Source organism: Bombus fervidus, chromosome 14 (assembly GCF_041682495.2).
Source record: "Bombus fervidus isolate BK054 chromosome 14, iyBomFerv1, whole genome shotgun sequence".
Lineage (NCBI taxonomy): Eukaryota > Metazoa > Arthropoda > Insecta > Hymenoptera > Apidae > Bombus > Bombus fervidus.
In genome coordinates, this window is record NC_091530.1 from 7,911,302 (window position 1) to 7,924,540 (window position 13,239).

General features: G+C 40.8%; 1 protein-coding gene across 2 annotated transcripts in view; it reads left to right on the plus strand.

The window, feature by feature from the left end:
* The window catches only part of Fng (Fringe glycosyltransferase), a 122,608-nt gene that overhangs the window by 7,780 nt on the left and 101,589 nt on the right, over nt 1–13,239 (plus strand). For both annotated transcript variants that reach the window (XM_072016695.1, XM_072016696.1), the window contains 2 exons: nt 2,419–2,467; nt 8,219–8,321. In XM_072016695.1, the coding sequence (XP_071872796.1) occupies nt 2,419–2,467; nt 8,219–8,321 (152 nt within the window). The remainder of the gene's footprint in view (nt 1–2,418; nt 2,468–8,218; nt 8,322–13,239) is intronic.

Below are 13,239 nucleotides of genomic sequence, written 5' to 3' on the forward strand. Positions count from 1 at the left end.
TTCTTTCAGCAGCAATTACATCATGCCCGTTTGTGTCATCGTGTTAGATCGTTATACATGTTTGGATAAATGGAATCATCCAAATATCTGCTTTATTCATTGCCATCATGAGAAGCTTCCCAGTAACAAAGTTACACTGGTCGAAGACACAGGTAACGGTGGAAGGAACTTTTTCTCAAGTTCGTTCTCTTTTACGAGTATTTCAAAATCCTTGTTACATTCTTAGATGGATCTCTATATTTCTATATATTTACAAATTTATGCGATTTTTTAATTCTTCGTGCGCTACTCGAAGCAGCGTAACTTTGTTCTGGGAAGCTTTTCATACAACGATAAACAAGGTAGATATCTAGGTGACTCCATTTAATCACGCCAACCTGTATATCATTTTCAGCGAAAATTCGCAAACATCGAGATATAGTTAGACTTGTCGTCATCTACGACTCTACGAATCTTTCCTTCAAACACTGTTCGCTTTTTTCAATAACGAATTCTCTGAAACAGCTCGAACAATCTTCCAGAGTATTTCATTTCCTGTCTATGTCTCTCGAATTAGTTCTGCAAAGGCCACGATGAAATATACTTACAGTTAGACTATACTGTAATTCGACGAACAAAACGAACAAAGATGAGCTTTCGGCTAAGATTCAAAATTTCTTTCGTACATTGACTAAAGTCTGTCTATAGTCTGACTGAAAAAACGTCGCAAGAAATCTGCTCCAATTCGTTTATCGTGTTTCTTTTCGACGCTTAGAGACCACTTTGATACGAGTTCGCTACTTTCTACTCGTTTCCGACGTCTATTACATCGGAACGAGCGTTTCTCCCACGTTCTTTCTCTTTTGCCGCGCACAAGTGGCAGGGATCCGTGTTTCCTCGGGTTCGAAAGCGCATCCCGCCACGTGAAAATCCTCGAGACAATGCTCGTGACGTCTGGTACGGCAGCGTTACCCCTCGTTCCGTCGACGCTCACTTCCTGAAGGGAACTCGCCAACTAAAAATAGGCGACTGCTTTAACACGTGCACTGCACCAATCTTCAACGTCGTCGCTCTACTCTCATGCAGATGAGACCGACCAACCACCAAGAGCTCCTAATTCCTAAGGTGTTTTCTCTCGATCTGCAGTTCGTTCGCAGCGTCACTGTCCCGTGGAATTTTTTGATAAATTATCGACGATCGTCGGAAAGCGTACATCGATTAATTAGTAATTAGTGGATGGGCTAATAGACTGAAAATCTAACGATAGAATGAACATCTCGTTTTGCTGTAATTTCTCTTCTTTGGATTTCTACTCTCGCGGAGAAGATTGGCAGATTTTTGGATCTTCGAAACGCTGTACAATTTGAAAAAGAAATAGAGACAGCCATAAGTAGACTACAATTTTGTTAGACGTTCTGGAAGTTTGGAAGTTTGGAATAGTGTTGGAACACAACGATATTTCACGCATAGGCACAAATACTCTTACACAGACACCCACACAGGCATTTGAACAGGACACTTAAGTCTAGTCTGAGAGTAACTGGCCAACAATCAACAATCTCCATACGTTGTTAATTATATCACTCGCTTATATACATTTGGTTCTGTAGTTTCGTTTAATAAATATTATTTTAACACAAACATTGTGTCTTCCACAGATCATTAACCTTAACTTTAAGATTAAATTCTAACAAATAACAAAGACATTGGCTTTGAACGACTTAAAAATTCTCCCTAATATCTTTACGATGTAGACTGGCTGAAAAAAGTAAGAAAGACGCGTCATTGTATTTGTTATATCATCTACGTGCATATTAAATTGCGTATCGTTCTTTCTTGCGGGGCAACAAGAACTTGATACACTGTGAATTTTCAATGTATAATCTGAGAAAAAATTCTTTAATGGAAAACGCGTGTCAATTCATTGTGTAGTCACTGTATCAATCTCTGTAATTCTACGAAATTTATTCCAGCGTGTTCGAATAGTTTCGATTCAACGATATTTTATTCTCCGTAATTACAGATGTACGAACGGTCTGTAATTTACTACGTACGAATGTGTATAATTTAATGGCGATTAAATACGGATAAAAGTCTGTTGACAACTATCTCAATTTGTTGTTTGTCCCTGCAAAAATAAAAAAAGAGGGAGAGAAAATAAGGAAAAAGAAGAACTTTATTTTCCCAGCGGCGATCGAGGGTGAAACTCGCGAGAGCGATTTATCGAGCTCGGTGGACGTAGATGGAGCGATGCAAGCTCGAAGCAACGGAAGAAATCGAAATTTATGATCGGTACGTGGCGCGTGTTAGCCACGGTAAACAATGGCGTCTGCGTACGTGACCGACACGTCGATCGTTAGAGTCAAAACCGGCGTAGAAGTAGCTGTTACCCGGTCGTCGAGTACTCTCGGTTTAACCTCTCTTTATTTCTGATTTCAGACCTGGTTCTTCACCGACCGGGAAGATCTCTACTTTCAGAATCAGACCAGTGAGTATACTTTGTACTTGTTTACTCCCTACTCTTTCCATTGACGTTTTACTTGGCGATCTTGTTTCGTCTTGCTGTTTCTCGAATTTGATTGCTGCGTTTTAAAACGTAGAGAACTCGAGGAAACGTCTGCGAGCCAGTAAAATGCACAGGCGAAAAACACCGCGTACGTGGTATCCAAAGTTCGATCTTCGTGTGACGATAGGAGAAAACCTGGACAAAGGGCAATTAATACCTAGTCGTCGTGGAAGTTCAAAATCTAAAATAGGTGGGAATATTTCCTAAAAGTATGTTTAGTCTTTTACATTTGGTGTAGCTGGCCATATTTTTCCTTTTCTTATCTGTTTCTTTGTACGATGTGAAGGCGAAACTCGAAAGAAACGTAAGAAACTTGCAGCTCGTGTAATTTTGTGTTGCGTAATTGACAGTAATCTATGATTAGTGTCTTCTCGAAGGGAACAGTCGAGTGTAAAGATTTTCACACAGTGGCACACTTGTTGCATTGGAGCGCGTGAATTAACCAATTAGCTGTTTTCGACGCGTATACTCGTCACGAAGAAATGGTACTATTTTGCGTTAGGACGAGCCCGGTCAGTAATAAAATCCAAAAATAAAACGGTTATTTCGTTGTAACTTAATTCTATATCGTAACAGCCGCGCGTACTCCGTGCCCGACGAGTATACTCGTCGTCGCTTACTTTTTGCCAAACATTTTTTACGCGCATTTCAAAGAGGTCGTAACAGCTAACTGGCTAAGGAGCTTAGCTTGGGAACAGCGCCGATAGAAACTTCGGAGCAATTAGAAAATTTGGAACGAGACACTCGTCCCTGTACATTTTGGAACAACGTGAAACGGTAACGCGTGGGATAACTACATGTCGATTAAAATTGCGGCACTGTACAGGCACAAACTTCCTGATTCTACGTAATAACAAAGATTAAAACACCTACGAAGCTACCGTCTCTCGTCACGCAATTCCTCTCAGGACTTTCATTAATTAAGCAAGTAATTAAGCTCGAAAAGCTTCTCGCAGCGACTAAACTCGAAGCCCGACTTTGTCGATCTCCTCCTAGCCAATCATCCCTATCATCATTCTGTCCAAGCAAACTATAATTTTATTCGTACGACCCTGGTATCCTAATATATCAAGGATCGTACGAAACGTAGTCGGACAGTTTTATTTCATTATATCATATGTATAAAAAAAAAAAGAGAGAGAGAGAGAAAAAAGAGACGTAGCGGAGGAGAAAGGATAAACGAGGGAGCGGATAAATAGAAAAGAACGAAGAAGAAAGAAAAAAAAAAAGAAGAACCGAATAGGAGCGTTTATTTCTGTTGTAATACGAGGCACGGATAATTACGGCCGGGCTTAATGGTTGGCCTCGTTTACGCGATAATTGCCGGCGCGGAACGAACGAGCGTGTAGGAGCTGGCTCGCTCGCGGACCCGTGCTCGTCAATCATTTCAAAAGTTCGCTCGTCGTCCCCGGTTAATGGTCGCCAACCGAAACACACCGCCTCGCAACGACTGTCCACTCAACGTGGGTTCGATGTTTTAATGGCTGTGGATCGTGGACGACACGCGTGTATCGTTATCTGGCGAGCCGCGGGATTAATCCGACGAACCGGCGTAATTGGACTGGCATGAGACGCTCCCGGACTGATTTAAGGGGAAAGAGATCGCGTTGATCGACCACCTGCTGGATTCGATCGAATTCAATGGAAATGGAATTTAGTTGCCATTCTTCTCCGAGTAGCTTTATCAAAGAATTTTGTATTGGTATTTCGAAGAATCGAACGAGGATCGCGAAAGACTTTCGAGTCGATCTTCGGAATCTTCTCGCGGAGATTCGTTACGCAGACGTTTTATAGTTTCGAAGAACTTGGTGAAGATGTTCGGACAAATTTTGGAATCGATGTACTCGAATCTCCTTCTCGGGGAAATACGTTAAAGTGTAGCGTTGGAATTTCGTAGAATTTCACGAAAATCTTTGCACGATAAGTAATTTTGGAGTCGATGTACTCGAGTCTTCTCTGTCGAGGAAATATTTCAAAGAGTAGTTTTGAAATTTCATAGAATTTCAAGGAGATCCGAAGATCCAAGCATCGTACTCGAGTCTTCTCTGTCGAGGGAATTTTTGAAGAAATCATTTTGGAATTTTGAAGAATTCTATCGATCGTGGAACGTATTGGAGTCGATGCGCGAATTTTCTTCGTCTTCGTTGAAGAAATTCGTCGAGACTCAAAGAATCTGGATATTTTCTTGCTGCGATTTGAAACGGACGTTTCAAGGGTAAAGAATGACGTACGATGACAACTTCTTCGATCGATTTCGCAATCTCGTCGTTAGATAATCACGCGTTGATCAAAGAAGGAGAAGCGGCGCCGCGTGTCGATCAGGCTGAACCAGATTCCACCTTGCAGCAGATTCTGCGACCGGTTTCCGAGGGGACAGATCGATCGATCGCCTTCGTTCGACCCGACATCTCGGCCACGCGCGAAAGTCTTAACTTCTAACGAAAACTAATTCCAACTTCTAAACGGAATTCTTCCATCGAACGCGAGTACAAAAGCAGGATATTTCTCTCGTCAATTTTACAATCGTAAATCTCTCGCAAGAAGCGAGAAAAAGTTATGGGAATACAGTGGAGCTTCGTTTCCATAAACTTCGTTTTCACGAACGAAATTTTAATAGCGGCTGATTAACTGAACTTTAGCCGAACTATAAGTAACGTCTGACAATAAGATGTAAACAGTAGGGGCACGCGGTCGATACAAGTTTGCGACATAATCACGGTGCTTAGGAGCAAATGTTTCTCGCAATCCTCTTGTACGAACATGAACTCGCATCAACCGAGCAAAGAACCATAGACAGCGAGGAGCAATAGGTGAACTTTCGTCACACGAACCACTGATTTTATATTGTTGTTTACCAACGATTGTTACATCGCGTGAGATGGTCCGTGCGACGTCCCTCATGACCTGGCCGCCAAGGCCTACACATCGTTACACTGACCCGCGATAAACCTAAGGAACCACCATAAACCGAATCTTTTTAGCTTAATCTCTATTCATATAAGTATTTTCGGTTTATGCATGGTCCTTAAAACAGTCCTTATGTTTATTGCACGCTTTTACAAATTACGGAGAAAGCGGATGTTCGTCTAGCGAAGTAGCAGGTTTTTCCCATGAACAAGGACACCCATGAGCCACATCCGCAGGAGACTTTCTCCTCATATTTTTATTTATTAACGTTGGCTATAATCAATGGACATCGCGGATCGTCACCCTCACTTTTTTATCGAAAAGTGTGAACAACGAATCCGCGTTCTTAGTTCAAAAAGGCACACCCACACCGAGCTTTCCTCCTTAATAGTACGAGACGGGTCTTCTACTGTTCTTCCAATCTTCGTGTAGTCGAGTCAACGGTTTTATCCTTAGAGCAGTCATCTACTGTTTTTTCCATCTCAACGCAGTCATCTACTATCGCTACACATTTAGATCAGTCAAATCTATTGTTCTTTCAATCTCGACGTAGTCATCTACCGTTGCTGCAAACTTAGGCCTCGCTACGGTCTACGCGACATTAACTTAATCTACTTTTTGCTTATATACGAAGCAACTAGCAAGTATACAATTATCAAATATATCTTCCGACACGGCGCAATAATAAGTGTAATAAATTGTTGAAAATATAAATCTTATGAAACTGTTGATTACAGTTTTAGTACACAACAAACACCCCTATTATTCCACAAGAAATAAGGGGATCGACCTGTTCGCGGTGTCGATTGTTATAATCGTACTGGGAATTTACGACTCCCGTTGACGCGTTTCAACGCGATCGCGTCTCCCCGCGACTGGACGAAGAAACAACGATTTAAAGGTCTGTGAAAGCGCCAATTTGTCAATGTATTATTTTCCCAATATGTTCCTCCGCATAGTTCGCGAGTGTTCAATTTGTAGAGCCACTAAATTAATAACGAGCTTCGTCTAAGCTGCTTAAGTAGATACGTAGTTGCAGAGTAGATACGAAGCTACGCGCGTAACGCATGTAAGGTATTTTATATTTTCGCGAATACGAAAAATTTTCTCTAGAAATAGGAAATAAGGTGGAGAAAAAGGAATGTAATTTTTTGCTCCACTGATCCAATTCCACCGGTTCGTGAATATGGCGGTAATCTCGGCGGACGAAGGAACAAGGGTGGATTACGCGAGGCAGGTAGAAAGGGGCCCGTAGTGGAGGTGCAAACCGGTGCAGAGCGCGTGGTGAGGTCAAATGTCGGACGGTGCCCGAGGGCTCGCGTGCTCATCCCCTCCTCCTTAAGTCCTTCCGTGCCCGGTATTATCCTCCCTGTTGTTGGCTGCGTCCACCCACGCGGCCAACTGATGCGTCAGTTTCGCCGCAGGGGAACACGTGAAGCCACGTTGCTCCGAATTCTTCTCAGTTTCCAGGAGGAAATATTTTCGGATACTTTTCACTTTTTTTTATTTCCTACGAGGGTTGTCGAAAATGACATAAGTTCATCGAACATTACTGTTACAGATTGCGTACGTACGTAAAAGTTCATATTTTTACGAATACTATTGGAGTATGACCTGTTAGGTTGGCCCAAAAGTTTCTTTCGTTTCGCAAGGAAATAATAAATGCACAATGATGTTTTTTCTTGTATATTATTTTATTGAATTACGTACGATCCCTTTTGTACTATTGGAAGAATCTTTGGATATTTGGAGCGAATATCCAAAATTACGTATATGACACAATATACATAATACAATGCAAAATACAGCCCATTTATATTTACTTATATTTTCTATATTTTCTACTCGTATTTTATTCATCGATACTTATATCGCAGAAATGTTTGTATGCTCGTATGCACCTGGCGTCACCGCGTGTAAGTACCGTATAATACAAAGGAAAGAAAGAGGCAAACTCGTTTAAGTAAATAAAAGAAACAAATAAGCGAGATACGTTTCGTAAGTGGAAATTTCCCGCGCGCGCGTAATTATTACATTGCCGTGTCTAATTAGTACAACGAAGTTTTACAAGTCGCAAATCGGAAGTTATATCGGTATTGATAAATTCGCGATAGTAACAACGTCGCGTTTCGCGCGTAAATTGCACAAGCTACGAGTCAAGCTAATTATCCCATCTGTGATAAATCTACAACAAAGAAAAAAAAAAAAAACAAAACAAAAGAAAGTAAACACGAAAGTGCCGTGTAAAAGAAGCCTGCAACTGGTAACTCGTCGATTTGTCAACAGTACGAGCAGCTACTAACAGATAGCAGATTATTATGCAAGCGTTCGATCATCGAATCAGCGTTGTCGTTACCAAGTATTAATCACTCGAGGTCCAGGATGAAACCCGCCTTAAAACCTGCGACCTTTTTCTCTTATTTTATCCTTGCAAGTTATTCTTCGCCGACCTCTGCGCGATTATTAAGCGGCCGTGTAATTACGGCGAGCGGTTCGAACGGTTAATTGTCGCGTATTGTTGGCTGGGCGTAATTGAAATACTCGCGTATCGTGGGAGCGTCCATGGCTGGAAGGTGGAACGACGTGTATCACGATGATCGAGGTGTACCCTCGAAAGCACGTCCGATAAAGGAGAAGAGAAACGAGCGACGAGGATCGAGCCGAATTAATTAAGCCTCTGTACCGACGAGGATGATTATTAACCTCTTAATTAATTACATCGCCCACTATCCCTCACTGAAGCTTGGTGTTCCTGTTTGATTGCAGACGGCCACATGATCAACACCAAGTGCTCGTCCTCGCACAACAGGCGGGCCCTCTGCTGCAAAATGTCCGTCGAGTTCGACAGGTTCCTCGACAGCGGCCGGAAGTGAGTACTATTTCCGATTGTTACATTTTTTTTCCACTTCTTTTTACATTTCTTATCGTGTTTCTATCGCGTGTTTGTTAGGGTAAAAAACAGCGGGATATTTTGAGGGAAAGCGAAGTCGGAATGATATTTCGATGTTCGTTGGGTGTAGGAGTCTTAACGTTAGAATGTCACACTGGTCTTTTATGACCCCGGTGGAACGTAGAATTTTAGAAAGCGATTTTAATTATGATATATCGCGAAATAATTGGAAAATAATTGCGGATGGTGTCGCAACGTCGCGTCTGTAGAAAAACATACAAATAAATGTTAATTAATTGTTTTGTTTTTTTACTTTCGTCTACGCTATTTGTCTAAACGAACGAAATATTGAATTCTCTCTGCGACTAAGAGGTAGCACGTACAGGCTTTTCTATAGATACACGCGATAGTTGAAAGAAAGCAGCGTGTCGTTCCTGGGTTGATCATTCTATCGTTAACGTTTAGCCAAATGCTAGCTATAATTCAGCTAAGAACTTCGCTCACGTTCGTTGAAAGTTTATCGAATTCACGACTTTCCTAATTCCATCGACCGGTCCTGTTCTCGTGGAACAGTTCGAATATCTCGAAACAAGGTTTGTAGAAACACGAAAGGGCGAGCGGGCCCAACAACAGGTTGTTCCTATGGGCAGTCCGAGGCGGGTGCACGTGGTACGAGTGCTTAGACGCCCTCCGCTGAGACAAGTTTATCCGATACGTCCGAGTTAGCCGGACCACGCGCAACTAAATTATCTTTTCCTCCTCTTTTTCGAATCGAAGGGATCTCGATACCGGTGTTCCACCGACGGTGCGTCCATAATATTCTCCATATCGAATTGGCTGTTGATCCAATAAGCTTCGAAATCCAACTACGTCACGTTAAATCTACGTTGCGAGAGGTGGTTCGACATTTGGCCCTCGAATTGTATCTTGGAATCGTAAATGACTACGATAATCTTAGTATTCATGTTATATAGGAGACTTGCATTTATATTGCAAATTTTTATATTGGCCCTCGAATTGTATCTTTTTTTTTTAATATCATTTATTTATGCCAAGATTTGTTTTTTAATACATTTTAGTAATTCACAATAAACTATGAATTTTAATAAGATGTGTTAGGCAAAATTACCGATACGCGACGGTACGACGTAGCCATACTATATTGTGCATCGGAGTTTTTATAATTTTTTGTGTTTTCGTTCTTGCGTTGAGTTTTTTTTGGATTTAAGCCGCTTGGCGAGCGGAGCTTTTGTGTGTTCTTGTTTTTAGTTGTTATTTTTGTCCTGAAAACTTGGCCGCAAAACAGGACGCTTCGGTAGTCTACTTTTTGTGTGTTGTGGGACTTTGGTGAGAGGCGGGATGAGAGGGAGGGGGAGGGGGGACCTGGAATTGTATCGTGGAATCGTAAATGACTACGATAATCTTATTATATAGAATACTTGAATTTATATTGTAAATTTATAGAGTATTTATATCAACACTTTGACTGCCACATCGAAATCACATGCTTCGCTCAGGGCGCCACGGGAGTATTTTTATTATTCAAAGCATATAGTGGCAAAATAATAATAAATTGATGATGTAAGACAACATTCTTCCGGAATGGACCGTTTATCTTATTGGTGGTCTCGGGTAACCACCGTGGCGCCTTGGTAACAGTTGATAGCGACATACTGTAACGAGGCTTCGTTTATTTCAACAAACCATTCGCATTCGTTATTTCGTAGTAAGCAAAACGTGCAGAATATATCGTTGAAACTTGTAGAAGATATTAGTGAACAGTATTTGCTCGTTCTGTATACAATAGTAAGGTATGTGCATACTTTGAACTTCAATTATATGATTATAAAGCAGCATTTGCGATTATTTTCTAAGCTGTGTTTATAAGAATATTCGTAGATTACTCCTGAAATATGTGGATACAAACACAGTGCACCGTTAGATGCAAGATTTATTCTCATTTTTTTTTATCGATGTTCTAATGAAAATGTTTAATTGCTCAATGGGGCACTTTTTGTTTCAAAGTATCTTCTATTTATCGGTTATATTCAAAATGCCCTGAGTATCAATTTTCATTCAATTTTTACAATTGTAAGAAGTTGAACTCAATCAAAGTATTAATACGCAGGGTATTCATATTTTTATACTTTACGCGTTCCTATAAATCATCGATAGTTTCTATCGCATGGTAAAACGTAGAGTTACGAAATAAGAAACGACGCAATCCGAGCTATTGTGTATCGTCCTCCGTGAACAATTGCGCGATTACTTGCGCATCTTAGTTTATCAGCTTAGTTTTTCCTTCTAGGTAAACCAGAGCGATGAGGGAATGACGATCGAGTGGAGGCTCGAGATACTAGGTTGTTGTTTGTTGTATATTATTTTGTTCTGTTGAGATAAACACCGCGACATTTCACAGGCTCGGTTTCACGTTTGTACGAAGGTGCACTGTTGTAAAAAACACGTTTGCGAAAGAAAGACGCTTTCCGGACAACCCAATAGAAGTATCGTGTTTTGTTACGTCGAACGCTTATTCGTTTGAAGTGTAACGTTCGTGATAGCAAAGTTTTGTTAAATCGACAATTTCTTTACTTTATCTCGTGGCTATAAAACGATATAAAATCTAGCAGACTCGTAAATGAGAAGACAGTATACCTATGGACTTATAAGCCGCAAATATGAGGCTAATATTAGTCTCTCCTTAGCTATTAGATGCTTCCACATATTAAGAGAAGAGCTTATAGACTTTTAGAGCACGCTGAGATTCGTATCTGCGTTGATTGTTTGCTTTTCGGGCGGTTTCTAGACGAACGTTTGAAGTTCTCGCTAATGCTCCGACAGACAGTTATTTCCTAGCTAGATGGAATTTATTTTCTCTGCTTTTTCCGACAGGCTCTTAATATGCCTCTGTATGCCGTAGATAAACGTGTGTTTCTCAGATATTAGAAGTTATGGAATTTTGAAAACACGGAACGGTACTCTAGAGATGTTCGAGGTTTCAAAGATGGCTCGGGTTTCTTTCCGCTAATTACAACGTTTCTTTCTTCTTTTTTTCGTTTTTACAAACAACGTGATTCGGGAGAAACGTCGTAGATTTTGTAAAATTTATGTTTGCCTTGGGACGAAGGCGAGTATGAAAAAATGAAAAAATAAAGATTCATCGGGAAATCTTGCGAGATTTTTCCTCTTCGACCAAATAGACCTTCGTGGTTATTTAAGATTCTCAGCGAGGGAAGACTCTCGGTTTTCTTCGTTCTGGTTTCCAGGTACCGTGGAAAGGGTGTCAAATTTTTCGAAAGCGGAACGACACGACGAACCAACCAGCATGAAAAGCGCTTGTTTGCAAATGAGATGTTATTGCTGCCGCTTGACCGTCGAATATTCTTGTTTGGATAGGGTGGCACGATCGTCGCGTCAAAATATTATCCCTGACTGAAAAAACATGTCTAATGGGCCGTCGTCGTAACGGACCAATTACCGCGTTTCTACCGTCTTTTCTAGCCCTTTCCTTTTTCTCCATTTATTTTATAATCGCATAAAAGCTTCCTTTCAAACTTCTATTGTCGATTCGCGTAGAATCTTTCACGTTAAAAAAGAAGAAGAAGAAAAAAAAAGACAGTAGAAACACTAGAAAAACCTTTAGATAGGAAAAAATGAGTAAAATATTGGCGAAAGCAAGCTATATGTTTTGAACGTTTGAAAGATCGATTATTCCTGGTGAAACTATTATTATTCGTTAAAGTTAATTCGCCTGATGGTCAATACATCGAGAAAGGATACTGGAGGTACTTCCGGTTTCGGGAAGGGAATCTCTTGGTAGCTACTTTTTCCCATAACAATCCCTCGTCGGCTACTTGGAGTGTTTACGTGAAACGCGTAAACCAGCGCACCAACGATGTAACCGCGATAAGTACGAAGATCAAAGAGCAACTGCGAGATCCTTGCCCCCAGAGGGATAGAGAGTCAGAGAACGAAGAACAAGCTGTAATTGCAGCTGTTAATCTGACTACGGAAAGACCATTACCGTATATCCGTTCTTTCCGCGTGTTTAAGTAAAAATTTACTTTCAAGCGAAATACCTGGCTAATTCCTTATCCTTTGATCACGATCGTTCTTTACTTTGATTTAAATACGTCGATAATTTCAATAGAATTCTAATAACGTTCCGACGAAAAATCATTACGACGTGGAATTAAATTGCACAAAAATTCACCTGATAATCAAGATTATATCTAGAAATATTATCGCTTTTTCTACGTGTCCCTTCGGCGAGTAAAATCCATTTTCGAGCGAAATACCTGCGTCACGATCGTCCTGTAACTTGCTTGAAATACGTCGACGATGTTAATGAAATTTTGATAACGGTCTGACGAAGAATCATTACGACGTGGAACTAATAAAATTAAGAAAAATTCAATCGACGATGAACCTAGAAATATTGCCACTTTTTCTACGTGTCCTTCCGACCAATAAAATCCATTTTTCCATCGCGTTCGTCCCCTAGCTCGATTTAAATACGTCGATGATACCAATAAGACGACGATAACGGTCCGACGAAGAATCGTCGCGACGTAGTTTGAAATTTAGGAAAAATTCAGTCGACGACAAACCCCGAGATATCGTCCACTCGAACCGAGGAAACGTTTAGTTTATCTAATATCCTTAAGTGGAGAAAAAAGGTAGGCAAGACCTAACAAAAATATTTGATCGCGAGTTCCCACAGAAGCCGAAAACACTCTTGTCGTGGACGTGGAGTGTCTACAAAGGCAGCCATCAGCCTCTTTACCAATCTCTTTCTCCGACTTATTTACTAAAATCTCATCAAACCCTCTGGAACTCTTGTATTCTCTAGCGTGGACGTTTAATTGGTCTCTTTCGGCGTCCCTTTGACCAGCAT